The sequence below is a fragment of the Hemitrygon akajei genome, chromosome 3, assembly GCF_048418815.1.
Source record: "Hemitrygon akajei chromosome 3, sHemAka1.3, whole genome shotgun sequence".
Lineage (NCBI taxonomy): Eukaryota > Metazoa > Chordata > Chondrichthyes > Myliobatiformes > Dasyatidae > Hemitrygon > Hemitrygon akajei.
Window position 1 is genome coordinate 47,089,921 of NC_133126.1, and position 17,778 is coordinate 47,107,698.

The following is a 17,778-nucleotide window of genomic DNA, read 5'->3' on the forward strand; positions in this document are numbered from 1 at the left end:
CAAATAGCCCTTCTGAGCTTGTTGTGAGATAACTTTCATATTCCTTGGCATCTTTTGTTCACTACCCATTCCCACCAAACACTTCTCCACCTCGTCTGTCTATATTTGTTACAGCCATAATCCAAAATTAATATATACCTGAAGAGTCTATGTATTGATCATGATATTCAGTTTTTCACCTGCAGCCTTTTGAAGTGGTCTGGTCTTTCAGCACACTGGAACTCTATGTGTTTTGTCACATGGAGTCTAATACTAAGTTGTGAAACTCAAGAGTGTGCAACTGTAGTGAATCATGAAGAGAATTTAGTACTTCTCTGAAGACGGGAGGTAAAGGAGTGGGGTGGAATTAAACAGTCTGCTTAATGCACTGATATACAGTATGTTGTAGTATAGTTCTTTATGTGTATGTCACACACACTCATGGAGGTTATTGTGCGTACTTAGTGACTTCAGTTACCATGTAGCATGCAATTGATGTCATGACCATGCTTTTCACAGAGATTTATTTTGATAAGTAGTTTCATTACTTCATAATCTCCTGCTTCCAACACTGAGTAATCTGGCATTTAATCTCAGAATTTTGCATGCATAGCGCTTAGTGTGAATCTTTGAAGGTTCATCAAAAGGTTAAATTATAAATTCAATAACCTATGCAAATCCTCATTCCTTATTGGTTAATTCAAGCGTATCATTGCAATTAATAAATACCCCTCCTTTAGGCTCCTCAGCCACAGTATCAACCACCCAGTTGTCATTATTTTCATACAATATTGATCTCTGGCCAACTCACCTGTTCACTCTGATGTGAAGCCAACCAACACTACCTAAACATCCTCAGTTTTACCATTCCCTCAGGTCCTAACCATCACCCCACACCCAACAAATACCTCACTATGATCTCACATGTCTTGCACATTCAATTGCATCTGAAGGATATATCCAATGGCAGTTCAATAACCTGCATCCTCGGATACTAAAGAAGTGTGCAGAGAGACTTCACAGTTTATGCAACAACCCTTGTGTATCTGTCAGGGCGTTTGATATACAATTGTTTAGATCATTTTCTGTATTGTTAAAGCACCTCAACTTGGAAATTACTAAAGTACAAATTTTTTCAAGTACAATTTCACCTTTATAATTTCACTACAAACACTAATTTACAACTTTGACTGTGTTACAGGGTGGAAACAATGCTGGCCACACTGTTGTGGTGGATGGGAAAGAATACAAGTTCCATCTTTTCCCAAGTGGCATTATTAACCCAAAAGCTATTTCATTTTTAGGTAAGTAAACTGATTCAGTGAATATAAAATATAAGTTTGAATTTAATGTAAATATGGACAAATGTTACTATTGCTTGGATCAAAAAGGTATGTGGATCATCCTTTTTCATACTGTTAAGAAATAGCCTTTGCAAAATACTGTTCACCAGCATTCTTAGATTAGATGGAGAAAAATTGTTTACCAAATCTGTTCTGGAGATTATTATGTAACTTCAATGGGAAGCTTGAAACATCGAGAGAATGAGGTCAGAGTTCTCAATGATCTCCTTACCAATGACAATAAGCATAGAAATTAGTATACAAACAACAAGGAAAGTCAACACTGAGACAAGAGATTGGTAGGGATCTTTGATCACTGATGTACTTTTTCTCATGTCATTGAGATCCATAGAAAAACAAAGACATCAAAGACAGAAAGATTCTATATACTTGCATTACACAGATGTAACTTAGCACTGTCTTTTTTAGTTAAAATGATTTGATATACAGTACATTTAACAAGAACATCTTAACTCAAATAGTTGTACCCAGGAATGTACAAAAAATGATAATGTGGTTCATTATTTTCAGAAAAAGTTGGACATTAATTTGCAGAGATGGGAGGATGTTACTGAGGCGTAATCGAACTACAGAGACTGGATAACAAAATCATTAAAACTCTATCCTCCATACAGAAATAAATAAAATTGAAGCAGATTTTAATGCCATTTCATGTTATAGTGGGGAAAATTATTATCTTCAAAGAACTTGAATTTCACACCAAAAGAAATTAATGCTCAGGGCTCTTTATTCTGCTAGAAAAGTTACACTTCTGTAGAGAAGGATGTTCTAGGCCATTGACTGTAAGCTGAAATCACTTAAGACTTTTGATGAACTTTTAACGTATTATAGATTGCAATATCTAGCTGTACCAATATCTCTCACTGTTTTTACTACTTTAGGGAATGGTGTTGTAATACATCTGCCTGGATTGTTTGAAGAAGCTGAGAGAAATGAAAAGAAAGGTATTTTAGTTCCAAATTAAGCATCGTTCCTTTGTAACATGCAAAAAAATACTCCCTTGTGTGACAATATTTCTATGTCTATAGTTTTAGATGTGCAGGAAACACCTCTAGTCACCTGGGAATACTTAATTTTCATCATTACTGTTTAACTTGCCAATTGTAGGTTCAAAAGTAAATGGACAAGATGCATTTTATCTCACTTGGATATAGCCTCCTCTAGCTAAATATATTCATGTTTAAATGCTTTTTGTCCTTGTCTATAATTATTTTAAACTTAGTGATATCATGATCACTGCTCCCCAAATGCAGATTTCTGATGCATGATTGCTTTAATGTCTATTCTGTATTATATTTCTTTGTTAGACTGAAAGCACACTGATCAAGAAAGTTTTGTTTTTACTGCTTTTAAGAATTCCTTAGACTTTTGGCCTTTTATCCCTGCATATTGGGGTAATTGAGGTCCTTTGTTTTCTTAGTTATTGCATCTCTTTGTAATATGCTGGCAATTCTTTTGCTACTATTTCCTCCCCATCTATAGAATGCAGCTGGTGATATAATAGCTTTTCTCTTCCTTAACTTTAACTAAATATATTCTGTCTTTTAAGTCACCCTACATATATTATTGTTAACAAACAAGAAAAAATCTCCATATGCTGGAAATCCAAGCAATACACAAAATGCTGGAAGAACTCAGCAGGCCAGGTAGCATCTATGGAAAAGAGTATAGTCGATGCTTTGGCCCAAGTCCCTTCATCAGGAATGGAGGGAAAAAATGATGAGGACTCAGAGTTAGAAGGTGGGGGGAAGTGGAGAAGAAACACAAGGTGACAAGTAAAACCGAGAGAGGTGAGGGGTGAAGTAAAGAGCTGGGAAATTGAATGGTAAAAGAGATAGAGGGCTGGAGAACTGGGAATCTGATAGGAGAGGACAGTAGGCCATCAAAGAAAGAAAAGAGGGAGGAGCACCCAAGGGAGGTGATGGTCAGGTAAAGAGATAAGGTGAGAGAGGGAAATTGAAATGGTGAAAGAGATATGGGGTTATTACTGGAAGTTTGAGAAATCAATGTTCATGCTATCAGGTTGGAGGCTACCCAGACGGAATATAAGGTGTTGTTCCTCCAACCCAAGTGTGCTTTTTGAGAGAGTCTTCTATTATTGTCACCATATCATAGTTTCACAAGTGTAATTATTATTTCAGTTTATTAATCTTTTAAAAATCATTTTGTAGGATTTTTTGACATGTATTGTCAAATATTAGAGGAAAAATATCAAATGCTAGAGGACATAGCTTTAATATGAGAGAAAAAATCTTCAAAGAAGCTATGAGGCAAGTTTTTTATAATACAGAAAGTAGCAGGTTTCTGAAATGTGTTGCCAAAGGATGTGGTGGAAGCAGATATGACAGCAGTGTTTAAAAGGCCTTTAGTCATTTGAACAAGCAGGGAAGGAAGGAATATAGATCATGTGTGGGCAAATGAGCAGTTTAATTTGGAGTCATGGAAATTGCTGGGGCCCTGGTAAAGATATTTAAATCATCCTTAGCGACAAGTGAGGTACCAGAGGATTGGAAGGTAGACCAAGTTGGTCCATTGGTAAGAAAGGCCCTAAAGATAATAGGAAGTTATAGGCCTGTGAGTATGACATCAGTACTGGGAAAGCTATTTGAAGGTATTCTAAAGGACCAGATATATGAGTATTCACATAGACATGGACAGGTTAGGGATGACCTGGCTTTGTACATGGTAGGTCATGTCTAACCAATCTTAAAGTTTTTCGAGGAAGTTACCAGGAAAATTGATGAAGGCAAGGCAGTGGATCTTGTCTACATGGATTTAGCAAGACATTTGACAAGGTCTCACATGGGAGTTTGGTCAAGGAAGTTCAGTCACTCAGCATTCAAGATGATGTAGTAATTTGGATTCGACATAGGCTTAGTGGGAGGAGCCAAAGAGTGGAAGTAGATGGTTGGCTCTCTGACTTGAGGCCTATGACTAGAGGTATGCCACAGGGATCAGTGCTAGCTAGGTACATTGTGGTTTGTTGTCTATATCAATGATCTGGACGATACTGTGGTTAATTGGATCAGCAAATTTGCAGATTTCACCAAGATTGGGAGTGTAGTGGACAGCAAGGAAGACTATCTGGGTCTGGACCAGCTGAAAAATGGCAGATAGAATTTAATGCAGACAAATATGAGGGTTGTACTTCAGTAGGACCAACTAGGGTAGATCTTATACAGTGAACGCTCGGGCACTGAGGAATACTGTAGAACAAAGGGATCTGGGAATGCAGGTCCATAATTCATTGAAAGTGGCATCATAAATCGATAGGGCTATAAAGAAAGCTTTTGGCACATTGACCTTCATAGATCAATGTATTGACTATAGGAGATGGGATGTTATGTTGAATTTGTGTAAGATGTTGGTGAGGCCTAATTTGGAGTATTATGTGCTGTTTTGGTCACCTACCCTGAGGAAAGAAGTAAATCAGTTTAAAAGAGTACAGAGAAAATTTACAAAGATGTTGCCAGGACTGGCGGACCTGAGTTATAAGGAAAGATTGAATAGGTTAGTACTTTACTACTTGGAACATAGAAGATTGAAGGGAGATTTCATAGTGATATACAAAATTGAAGGGTATACATAGGGTAAATGCAAGCAGGCTTTTTCCACTGAGGTTGGGTGGGACTACAACTAGAGGTCATGGATTAAATTTTATGGGGAACATGAAGGGAAACTTTTTCACTCCAAGGTTCATGAGAGCGTGGAATGAGCTGCTAGCGTAAGTGATGCATGCAAGCTTGATTTCAACATTTAAGAGAAGTTTGGATAGGTACATGGATGGTGGTGTTACGGAGAACTATGGTCCTGGTGCAGATTGTTAGGAGTAGGCAGTTCAAATGGTACAGCATGGACTAGATGGGCTGAAGGGCCTGTTTCTGTGGTGTATTTTTCTCTGACTCTATGTTAGCCTCCTATATCATTCCAAAAATATCCAAAGCAAGTGCAAAGGACACCACCGTCTCTTCTTACAGGACCTTTTACAGCTTTCAAGATTGATCATTAAATTCAATAGTGAATAAATATCAATTCCAATTTTATATTTCATATTTTTAGCAGTCACAACTTTTCCCTACCCTAATAACTCAATAGAGCATAAAAGGTACAGCACAGGCCTTTCAGCCCACAATGTCAAGCCAACCTTTTAACCTACTCCAACATGAATCTAACCCTTCCATCCTATGTAGCACACCATTTTTCTTTCATCCATGTACCTTACTAACAGTCATTTAATGTTTTAAATGTACCAGCCTCTACCACCATCACTTGGCAGTGCATTCCATGTACTTAATACACTGTGTAAAAAAAAAAAAATCTACCTTTGATATTCCCTGTTTACGTTCCTCCAATCACCTTTAAACTATGACCCCTTGTATTAGCTATTACCGTTCTGGGTTATAATATTATGGCTGTTCACTCTATCTATTTTTGCACCTTGATCTAATTTAATCCTTAAAGTGGGCTGAGAAGTGGCAGATGGAGTTCAACCCGGAGAAGTGTGAGGTGCCTTGGAAGGACAAACTCCAAGGCAGAGTACAAAGTAAATGGCAGGATACTTGGTAGTGTGGAGGAGCAGAGGGATCTGGGGGTACATGTTCACAGATCCCTGAAAGTTGCCTCACAGGTAGATAGGGTAGTTAAGAAAGCTTATGGGGTGTTAGCTTTCATAAGTCGAGGGATAGAGTTTAAGAGACGCTGATGCAGCTCTATAAAACTCTAGTTAGGCCACACTTGGAGTACTGTGTCCAGTTCTGGTCGCCTCAGTATAGGAACGATGTGGAAGCATGGGAAAGGGTACAGAGGAGATTTACCAGGATGCTGCCTGGTTTAGAGAGTATGGATTATGATCAGAGATTAAGGGAGCTAGGGCCTTACTCTTTGGAGAGAAGGAGGATGAGAGGAGACATGATAGAGGTGTACAAGATATTAAGAGGAATAGACAGAGTGGACAGCCAGCACCTCTTCCTCAGGGCACCACTGCTCAGTAAAAGAGGACATGGCTTTAAGGTAAGGGGAGGAAAGTTCAAGGGGGATATTAGAGGAAGGTCTTTCACTCAGAGAGTGGTTGGTTCGTGGAATGCGCTGCCTGAGTCAGTGGTGGAGGCAGATACACTAGTGAAGTTTAAGAGACTACTAGACAGGTATATGGAGGAATTTAAGGTGGGGGGGTTATATGGGAGACAGGGTTTGAGGATCAGCACAACATTGTGGGCCGAAGGGGTGTAATGTGCTGTACTATTCTATGTTCTATTAATGCAAGTGTAAAAGGATTACAAAGGATCATTCCGACCCTTTCCAGATACTACACTTATGTCAAGACTTTGCAGTGGGTGCAGAAGAGCTTTACTAAAAAGATTCCAATGATCAGGAACTTTAATTATGCTATGGTTGTTCTCTTTGGAGCAGAGGGATTGCAAGGAGATCTCATGGAAGTGTTTAAAATCTTGAAGGGTATAAATGGTGTAGGTAGAGAAAAACTGTTCCCATTGATGGGGGATCTCATGAACCAGAGGACAAAGAATGAAGATGATCTGTAAAAGATCCAAGACTGATGAGATTAAAGTCTGGGATAAGTGGCTAGGAGAATTGTGAAGGCAGATTCAATTGTTAATTATCTGAAAGGAATGAATTTGCAGACATCTGGGGAGAAAGCAGGGGAGTGCGCTTGTTTTGATTATTCTTGTGCCAATATAGATTTTTGAGTCAAATGGCATCCCACATGCTATAACCATCCTATGATTCTTTAAAGGTGTCATGAAACTTGTGGGTCAGCTCCCACACAACTGGCTTTATTTTAGTTAAGTAGAAACTCTGCTAAAAAAAAATCTATTGATCTATGTCTCAAATATTTATTTTTTGGGTTTATTCTTGTCAAATATACGAAGATACAATAGAAAGTTTTTGTTTTACGCTTCATCCAGATCGTGCCAAACGTTATTACATTATCGTAGTAGAGAGAAAATAGAGTGGAAAATATAGCGTTACAGCTACAGAGAAAGGCCAGCAGTGGTAGACAAAAAAAAGCGTAAGGGCTATGGTGAAGCATGTTGAGAGTTCAAGAATTCATCCTTTAGCATATGAATGATGTTTTAAATTCTGCATTTATCTCCTATCTTCAAATGCATTTTTTTATCAGGCTTAAAGGAATGGGAGAAGAGACTCATTATTTCAGACAGAGCACATTTAGGTAAGTTAATTTAAAACTTTTCAGCAACATTTTAAAAGTGTAAAACTTCAAATATCATGCCGACAATGCTTTAATGTTTTCTCTCAGACCTAGAAAACAGAAAGTATACCTATTGAAACATTAGTTTTGAACTCAACATTATTTTTCTATTTAATTTGACAGTGTTTGATTTTCATCAAGCAGTTGATGGGCTCCAAGAAATCCAGCGGCAAGAGCAAGAGGGGAAAAAGTAAAAAGTGTCTCAGTGTTAAATGTGTGCTGCAACAGACTATTAGATCTTACTACATGTTAATAACTCAGTCAATGTGTACTGCTAAACTCCACTTTGTAGAGTTGCTTCCAATTGTAAAAGTATGACTGTAGGCATCTAATAATTCTGATGTATGAAATACCAAATACCAAGAATCCCTTTGAAGGTCTGTTTTCATTGTTACATGGCTGACTTCAGTGATTTCAGTACCAAGTAACAATAGAGAAACTGAATTAAACATCAAAGTTTAAATGGAATAACCTGCTATAACAACTCAGCATGGTAGTGATGATTGTGCTGTATGTTTGTATTGTGCGTTTACCAAGCTGGAAGAAATATCCAGAAGCAGTTGAATGAATGTAATTATCTCCTGTGTAGCTACGTGAAAATGCCTCCAGTTAGTTAAGCCCTTCACCCCTCCTGGGGTGTAGGCTGCTGACAGCAGCTCGCCAGAGTCCTTTACCCTGAGCCAGTCTTACAGCTAAATTTTCAAATACACTAGTGGTCACAAGTGCTGTTTATAATGACTCTGTTTTTAGGTCAGATGTAGATAGACTCATTTTTCAGGTACACTGTGAGGCTACCCAATATCAGTGAAAATCTGCTAATCCTGACTAACAAAGTTGAAAACATATCCTTAACTTCAGTAATTAAATATCATATTAGTAGAACAAATTTTGTCAGAAAGGGAGTGGATCATAATGCAGAATAAATTGAAATGAGATATTCTATTTGCCACAATTTTGAAAAAACACTTTTTAAAAAATCATTGTCTTGTATAACCAACTGACATGAATAGATAACTCTGGTTGCACTTTTGTTATGCAATATATAAAGGAGACTTTTTTGTACACAGTACAGTGAAGAATTATATGTTGTTATTCTAGTATTGGCACAACAAAGAAAGGAATAGGACCAACATATTCGTCAAAAGCAGCTCGAACTGGTCTTCGTGTCTGTGACCTTTTGGCTGATTTCAATGACTTCAGTGCCAGGTAACAACAGAGAAACTGTGGTTAAACATCAGAATTTAAATGGAATAACCTGCTATAGTATGGTAGTGATGGTTGTGCTGTATGTCTGTATTGTGTGTTGACCAAATTGGAAGAAATACCAAGTAACAGTTGAATATTTGTAAGCAACTCCTGTGTAGCTACATGGAAATAGGTTTTGTAATAAGTTGTTTGATATTGGCTAAGCATTGCTGAATTTGATAAAGGAGGAGAAAAATAGATTTAAAGCAGAAAATTGGTGCAAAGCAAACAATAGATACTTTTAGTGCTGATTTAACATAAAAAACCCTGAACTTACTTGTTATAAATTCTGTCTAAATGTGATGTAGTCAGTGCAAAAGTTGATAATTTATTTCAAAAAATTGTATTTCAGAAAATACTTAGTTGTCTGAAATGACAATATTATGCTTATAAGGACAATTAATGCAGACCATTACTAAATGCAGATAATTTTTAACTTTGTATTCAATGAAGGTCTGACTGCAGTAGGGCATTGAATTAAACTTTGAACTTGCACATGATGATCAAGTACATAAAATTATGAAAAGCATTTATAGATGAGGCAATAAGACACTTTTCTCCATAGCAGAGTAGTCTGGAACTAGAGGGCTTAAGATTAGAGAAGATCTCGGCAAAATTGTTTCACCTAGAGCAGGGATTCCCAACCTGGGGTCCATGGTAGGGGTCCGTGGCTTAAAAAAGTTTGTGAACCTCTGACCGATAGGGTCGTTAGAATCTGGGATGCATAACTGCCAGAGATTCTCATGACATTAAAGAAGTATTTGAATGATTCAAAGTCAAAGTACATTTATTATCAAAGTATGTATACAATATACAACCCTGAGATTCATCATCCCACAGACGGCCATGAAACGAAGAAATACCATGGAACCCATTCAAAGAAAATATAAAATACCCAGCGCACAAAAAAGAACAAATTGCGCAAACGGCAAAAAAACAAGTGAAAAACACGGAATATAAAACATCAAACCATAGAGTCATTGAAACAGACTAGGAATGTTCAGTTCAGTTCAATGAACTAAATGAGTACTTAAATCACCAAAGGATAGTGCTATTGGATATTATTAGTATCGATAGATGCTCAATAATTGAATGTGAGCTAAGCAGTCTGTTTCTGTGCTGTATGTCTCTAGGGTCATGCGGGCAGTCATTTAAACTAAATATAATTTATGCGGCAGGTGTATCCACTGGAAACAACCAGGTACATCATGAACCCTGTAATAGCCTGACAATTTAATTATAGCTCTGCCATTTCTTTAATTAGTGGATGGAATCTTTGTTCAGAGGCCAGACAGTCATTGAATTGAGCAGGTTGTGTGTCAGTAAATTCTGTAATGTTCGATTACGCTAGCACAGAACAAGCAAACACAGAACAGGCTGAATCACCATGTTCTGTGCTGAAATATCAGGTACAAAAGGAAAGGATACTAATAAAGATGTTTTATATAATTTTTGTATCTCTGACAGATTTAAACTTCTGGCACAACAATATCAGTCCATGTTCCCAAGTCTGAAAATCGATGTTGAAGGACAGCTAAAAAAGTTAAAGGTAAAAGCATGAGGGGACGTTGCTAACTAAAAATATTTATTGTTATGTTAATCAAACTGAATCTGAAAATACACCTGTACTATATCATGGCATCATGCATTTACTTCTCATAACAGTGTATATACTACAACTGTAACAGTAACCTTCTGTTGGAGTGATTCAAAACTAATCTAACTCGTCAGGGGTGATTGATCAGTTTGTGGTCTAAGGTAGAGGGAGATGAGTTATTTACTTCGAACTTTCTGCATAATCACTCAAAGATTTGACCTGCATGTGCATGTAATGAGAGCTGTATAACTCATCTCTTTCTACCTTAGGCCACGAACTTATCAATCACCCATCTGTGGACACTTTCTGGAGGTCCAAGATCCGTATGCTACACGACCGCTGGACTAAGTGTGTAAATGTAGGAGGGGGCTATGTTGGAAAATAAATGCGCTAGGTTTTCTAAAATTGACTCCTTCTACATTAGACAACGAACTTATCAATCACTCCTCGTATTGCAGGTTGAGACCCCGCATCAGTACTATCTATCTCTCTGTCTCTGTCTCTCACCACCCTCAATTAAGCCCACTATCCATCTGTTCTGGATTTCTGCAGTGACAGGAACTTGTAGAGGGAAGCGCTTTGTGTCATTACTCTCATGAGAAGCTCCCTTTACTGCATAAAGCACTGGGACCTCATATTTGCAAGAATATCACCGACAAGAGGCTCCACACAAAACTAGCAAGGCTGCCATGCCTCCATCATAAACACTGAGTAACTGTTTGCTAAGAATATTCTCCTTTAAGTAAACATTGAAAAGTTATAGAATCGCAGGGCACTACAGCACAGAAAGAGGCTCCTCGGTCCATCCACTTTATGGCAAGGGTAGTGCAGGTGTGGAACGAGCTGTCAGCAGAAGTGGTAGATGCAGGTTTGATTTCAACATTTAAGATATGTTTGGATAAGTACATGGATGGGAGGAGCCTATAACATGCTTCTGAAAATACAATGGACAGCACCAATAAACATTTTAGGGTGCCATATAGAGTAGTGGTTCGTGCAATGCTATTACAGCTCGGAGTGTCAGAGTACGGAGTTCAATTCCTGCTTCATCTGTAAAGTGTTTGTACATCCTCCTCATGAACATGTGGGTTTCTTTGGGGGTTCCTCCCACATCTCTAAAGATGTACTGGTTGGTAGATTAATTGATCATTGTAAATTGTCCTGTGATTAGTCTAGGGTTAAATCGAATGGTTACTGGTCCAGACGGCTTGTTGAGCCTGAAGGGTCTGTTCCACTTTGTATCTCTAAATATGATAAATAATAAATATAACCCTTATACCAATAATACCTCCTCAAAAGATTCAACTGGTTTGGTCAGAAATGAACAATCCTTCACAAACTTGGATCTAGGAACAACAATCATAATTTTCAGGGAGAAAAGTTTTAATCAGCGTTTCCTAATCTTGAAGATGTTAAAAATGTAAAGGTCAAGCAGAAACAATGCATATTCCTTTTTTAAAAATTCATTCTCCAGCTAAAGTCTCTGCTGACTTTCCTCAGTTGACCTGAGATTGTGTAGTTCTTCCATTTGAAGAGCTACCGTCTAATTTGAGTTGCGATAAAATAAATATCCTGATAATCTGCTTCAGAAGGCAGTTACATGTGACCATATGACATTGGACAGAAGTTTAATACTGTAAGGAGCGCAAATGAATGCTGAATTTCCTACCTTACAAAATACTTGTGTTTTTCGGTAATCTAGCAATGTCATGATCACAATTTATGATACCAAGAGTTTTCCACAACGGAGTTCAAATTTGCACACTGTTGAGATCTTAATTGGATTAATAGCTAGAGGAGGTTACTAGTCCTGTAAATCTATTTTCTTCAGTTTTGCCACCTGAAAATTCCTGTTTCTTACATAGAAACATGATACTGTGATAGTGAAGAATGAGAAAAGTATCAAGACACATCTTGTTTCCCTTTTCCCTTGTCTCTACCCAATGTAAAACAAATACCTGAAGCAACCTCAGAAGGGGTTGCTAGCAAATTCTCAACTTGCATGTAGTGGGTATAGCAAATGTCTTGCTTGGGCTTGAGGCTCTGAAGCTGCTATTTTTAAGCTGTAGGCATGACTGCAAATCTTGCAGTCAGAACAGTTCATTGAATTATCCTTCCACTGAATTTATATTGCATTGGAGACCACCAGGACCATTTTAATGATCTGGATTTTCAAGCTAGGTGCACACAAAATGTTCTTTACATGAGATGCATTCCCATACACTATAATTTAGCTCATCCAACCTTTGTATAGTTAAAGCAGCAAGTGTGGTGGTTAGCATGAAATTATTAATTTGGGTTTAGCTTCTAACTGAATGTACTGACACAATGGAAATGGTACTGGGTGTTACATGATGTGGGAGTATTAAACCCTGTGCCCATAATATTGTATCAGAGTTGATACGCTGTTGGCGAGGACGACCTACGGGGGACACGTAGTGGTTGTGTCTCTGGCACCGAGACTGGACCCTCAGCTCAGAAAGGAAGCAGGGAAAAAAGGAGAGCAGTAGTGATAGGGGATTTGATAGTTAGGGGGACAGATAAGAGGTTCTGTGGGAGAGGTCGAGAATTCCGTATGGTCTGTTGCATCCCTGGTGCCAGGGTCCACGATATCTCGGATCAAGTTCTCGGTATTCTCAGGATGGAGTGTGAGTAGCCAGATGTCGTGCTCCATGTAGGGACCCGTGACGTGGATTGGAAGAAGGAGGAGGTCCTGCAAAGAGAGTTTAAGGAGTTAGGTGCAAAGTTGAAGGACAGGACCTCCAGGGTTGCAATCTCAGGATTGCTCCCCGTGCCACGTGCTAGTGAGGCTAGAAATAGGAAGATAATGCAGCTAAATACGTGGCTAAGGAGATGGTGCAGGAGGGAGGGCTTCATGTTTCCGGACAATTGGGCCTTGTTCCAGGGAAGGTGGGACCTGTTCTGACAGGACAGTTTGCACCTGAACTGGAAGGGAACTAACATCCCTGCGGGTAGGTTAGCTAGTGCTGCTCCGGGGAGTTTAAACTAGATTTGCAGGGGGAGGGGAACCAGAGTGTTAGAGCGGATGGTGAGGTGGAGGAGGGTAAAGGTCATGCGAGGACTGCTTGTGTGGACAGAAATCAAAGGTTTGTATGTGATAGAAATGTTCTCAGGTGCCAAACTGAAGAGACTGGAGAAGAGGCGTTTGGCTCTCAAATAGAGAAAGATAGGAGACAGCGTGTGAGGAAGGATAGGCAGGTGATAGAGAAGGGATGCACTCAGACCGAAGGTTTGAGATGTATCTACTTTAATGCAAGGAGTGTTGTGAACAAAGCAGATGAGCTTAGCGCGTGGATCAGTACTTGAAGATATGATGTGGTGGCCATTACAGAGACTTGGATGGCTCAGGGACAGGAATGGTTACTTCAAGTGCCGGGTTTTAAATGTTTCAGAAAGGACAGGAAGGGAGACAAAAGAGATGGAGGCATGGCACTGTTGATCAGAGATAGTGTCACGGCTGCAGAAAAGGTGGACGTCATGGAGGGATTGTCCACGGAGTCTCTGTGGGTGGAGATTAGGAACAGGAAGGGGTCAATAACTTTACTGGGTGTTTTTTATAGGCCGCCCAATAGTAACAGGGATATTGAGGAGCAGATAGGGAAACAGATCCTGGAAAGGTGTAATAATAACAGAGTTGTCGTGATGGGAGATTTTAATTTCCCAAATATAGATTGGCAACTCCCTAGAGCAAGGGGTTTAGATGGGGTGGAGTTTGTTAGGTGGGTTCAGGAAGGTTTCTTGACACAATATGTAGATAAGCCTACAAGAGGCGAGGCTGTACATGATTTGGTATTGGGAAATGAACCTGGTCAGGTGTCAGATCTCTCAGTGGGAAAGCATTTTGGAGATTGTGATCATGATTCTATCTCCTTTACCATAGCATTGGAGAGAGATAGGAACAGACAAGTTAGAAAAGTGTTTAATTGGAGTAAGGGGAATTATGAGGCTATCAGGCAGGAAATTGGAAGCTTAAATTGGAAACAGATGTTCTTAAGCAAAAGTATGGAAGAAATGTTGCAAATGTTCAGGGAATATTTGTGTGAAGCTCTGCATAGGTACGTTCCAATGAGACAGAGAAGTTATGGTATGGAGCAGGAACCGTGGTGTACAAAGGCTGTAATAAATCTGGTCAAGAAGAAAAGAAAAACTTACAAAAGGTTCTGAGAGCTAGGTGATGTTAGAGATCTAGAAGATTATAAGGCTAACAGGAAGGAGCTTAAGAAGGAAATGAGGAGAGCCAGAAGGGGCCATGAGAAGGCCTTGGCGGGCAGGATTAAGGAAAACCCCAAGGCATTCTACAAGTATGTGAAGAGCAGAAGGATAAGATGTGAAAGAATAGGACCTATCAAATGTGACAGTGGGAAAGTGTGTATGGAACCAGAGGAAATAGCAGAGGTACTTAATGAATACTTTACTTCAGTATTAACTATGGAAAAGTCTCTTGTTAATAATAGTGATGACTTGCAGCAGACTGAAAAGCTTGAGCATGTAGATATTAAGAGAGAGTATGTGCTGGAGCTTTTGGAAGGCATCAAGTTGGAGTTGGATAAGAATGAGATGAACCCCAGGCTACTGTGGGAGGCAAGGGAAGAGATTGCTAAGCCTCTGGCGATGATCTTTACATCATCAATAGGGACGGGAGAGGTTCCAGAGGATTGGAGGGTTGCAAATGTTGTTCCTTTATTCAAGAAAGGGAGTAGAGATAGCCCAGGAAATTGTAGACCAGTGGGTCTTACTTCAGTGGTTGGTAAGTTGGTGGAGAGATCCTGAGAGACAGGATTTATGAACATTTGGAGAGGTATAATATGATTAGGAATAGTCAGCACAGCTTTGTCAAGGGCAGGTTATTCCTTTCAAGCCTGATTGAATTTTTTGAGGATGTGACTAAACATACTGATGAAGGAAGAGCAGTAGATGTAGTGTATATGGATGATAAGGTACCCCATGCAAGGCTTATTGAGAAAGTAAGGAGGCATGGGATCCAAGGGGACATTGCTTTGTGGATCCAGAACTGGTTTGCCCACAGAAGGCAAAGAGCGGTTGTAGACAGGTCATATTCTACCAATGGAGTGCTTCAGGGGTCTGTTCTGGGACCCTTACTCTTCGTGATTTTTATAAATGACCTGGATGAGGAAATGGAGGGATGGGTTAGTAAGTTTGCTGATGACACTAAGGTTGGAGGTGTTGTAGTGTGGAGGGCTGTCAGAGGTTACAGCGGGACATTGATAGGATGCAAAACTGGGCTGAGAAGTGGCAGATGGAGTTCAACCCAGATAAGTGTGAAGTGGTTCAAATATGATGGCAGAATATAGTATTAATGGTAAGACTCTTGGCAGTGTGGAGGATCAGAGAGATCTTGGGGTCCGAGTCCATAGGATGCTCAGAGCAGCTGTGCAGGTTGACTCAATGGTTAAGAAGGCATACGGTGTATTGGCCTTCATCACTCGTGGAATTGAATTTAGGAGCCGAGAGGTAATGTTACAGCTATATAGGAACCTGGTCGGACCCCACTTGGAGTACTGTGCTCAGTTTTGGTCGCCTCACTACAGGAAGGATGTGGAAGTCATAGTAAAGGTGCAGAGGAGATTTACAAGGATGTTGCCTGGATTGGGGAGCATATCTTATGAGGATAGGTTGAGTGAACTTGGCCTTTTCTCCTTGGAGCGACGGAGGATGAGAGGTAACCTGATAGAGGTGAGATAAGATGATGAGAGGCGTTGATGGTGTGGATAGTCAGAGGCTTTCTCCCAGGGCTGAAATGGTTGCCACAGGAGGACACAGGTTTAAGGTGCTGGAGAGAAGGTACAGAGGGAATGTCAGTGATAAGTTTTTTTTACTCAAGAGTGTTGTTTGTGTGGAATGGGCTGCTGGCAACGGTGGTGGAGGCGGTTATGATTGGGTCTTTTAAGATACTTTTGGATAGGTACATGGAGCTTAGAAAAATAGAGGGCTATAGGTAAGCCTAGTAATTTCTAGCGTAGGGACATGTTCGGCACAACTTTGTGGGCCAAAGGGCCTGTATTGCGCTGTAGGTTTTCTATGTTTCTAAATGCAACTGGCATTTACCTTGCCTATATAATTACTGTGACCTTGTGCACAAGGCCTGCCAAGCCGGAACTATAAAGCTCCTCAAACAATTACATTGAAATGTTAATAAACTGGACAGATTCCGAAACGAGGTGTGCCAGTGGAAATAGTAAATTCAATATCATATTAAGTTAGAAAGTGTGGAAAAGAAGGACTGGATAAAACAGAGAGGAATGCAGTGACAGTAAAAAGGGACCTAAGGAAAAATAACTGCTAAAATATAAAGGAAAGAGACTCCACGTTTATCAAAGACAAGCTTCATTGCTAGAAGGTATGGTTATATGTGAATGGGGTGGGAGGAGGGGGTCCATGCAGTGAATATGGTTTTCAAGTTAATAAGGAAGAGTAGAGCATCTGGGATAAGAGACTCCACTTATCATATTAAACCATCACCTTCACTCAGATGAAATTGCTGTGTGAAGAATGACGAGAGGCACTGTTGGCCTCTTATTTAGTAGTAAATTTAGACCATTCAGACGGCATCTAATTACATGCATGTGTGATTTTTACAGTAATTCTCAAGCTAAGCTATAGTCCTGCAGAGTGTGAAGGAAATAATATGAGGAATGAGAAGGCCCTTCTAGGTAGGCAGTATATCTAACTGACACTGCAAATAATGTGGTTCATTTCATTAAGTTAGTATTCCTTGCTGCAAGAAGACCTATAGTGTTTGAGTAGCAGTGGATTGTTACCTTTCCCTGCAGCTACATGACCACTTTCAGAACAGGGTCACTTGTTAATAATAAATATTAATGAACTTCATACATTTTGCAAACTTTGCATGGTACTTCTTTGTGCATGATACATCTATGCTTCACACAACTTAAGCACAACTCAGTCCTGATGTAATATTTACTTGATTGTCTCCAAAATGAAATTATATTCCGGTTGTGTAATTAAAATGCAGATACATAGGGATAGGGATAGGGACCTGCCCTGCACCTGAACTGGTTAAAGAGATCATCAGTAACTTGCATTTTGCTGCACAACCATTTGCAATTTGTTACCCTTCAGTCGAGAGGCCCAGTCACTGCTGCTAGAACTTATCTTCTACTGCCGGTGAGTGCTGAGCCTCACAGTGGCTATCTCAATGGTGATAAATGGGTGCTTTTGTACGGTTTCTACTGTTCCTATGGCATGGTCAGGAGTCAGAGCACAAGGATGACTCACCAGAAGAACCCAAAAAAGAAGAGCACCTATTGCCAGAGGAGCCTAAATGACTCAAGGTCTACAGGGAGCAATCTTCTACAGCGACC

At 39.6% G+C, this 17,778-nt stretch overlaps 1 protein-coding gene across 2 annotated transcripts in view; it reads left to right on the forward strand.

The window, feature by feature from the left end:
* The window catches only part of adss1 (adenylosuccinate synthase 1), a 55,052-nt gene that overhangs the window by 13,154 nt on the left and 24,120 nt on the right, over positions 1 to 17,778 (forward strand). The window contains exons 2-7 of one of the 2 annotated variants that reach the window (XM_073039781.1): positions 1,181 to 1,283; positions 2,225 to 2,287; positions 7,483 to 7,533; positions 7,696 to 7,762; positions 8,671 to 8,778; positions 10,285 to 10,366. In XM_073039781.1, coding sequence (XP_072895882.1) covers positions 1,181 to 1,283; positions 2,225 to 2,287; positions 7,483 to 7,533; positions 7,696 to 7,762; positions 8,671 to 8,778; positions 10,285 to 10,366 — 474 coding nt within the window. Of the gene's footprint in view, positions 1 to 1,180; positions 1,284 to 2,224; positions 2,288 to 7,482; positions 7,534 to 7,695; positions 7,763 to 8,670; positions 8,779 to 10,284; positions 10,367 to 17,778 lie in introns of those variants that run through there. The other variant, XM_073039782.1, reaches the window with a different exon arrangement.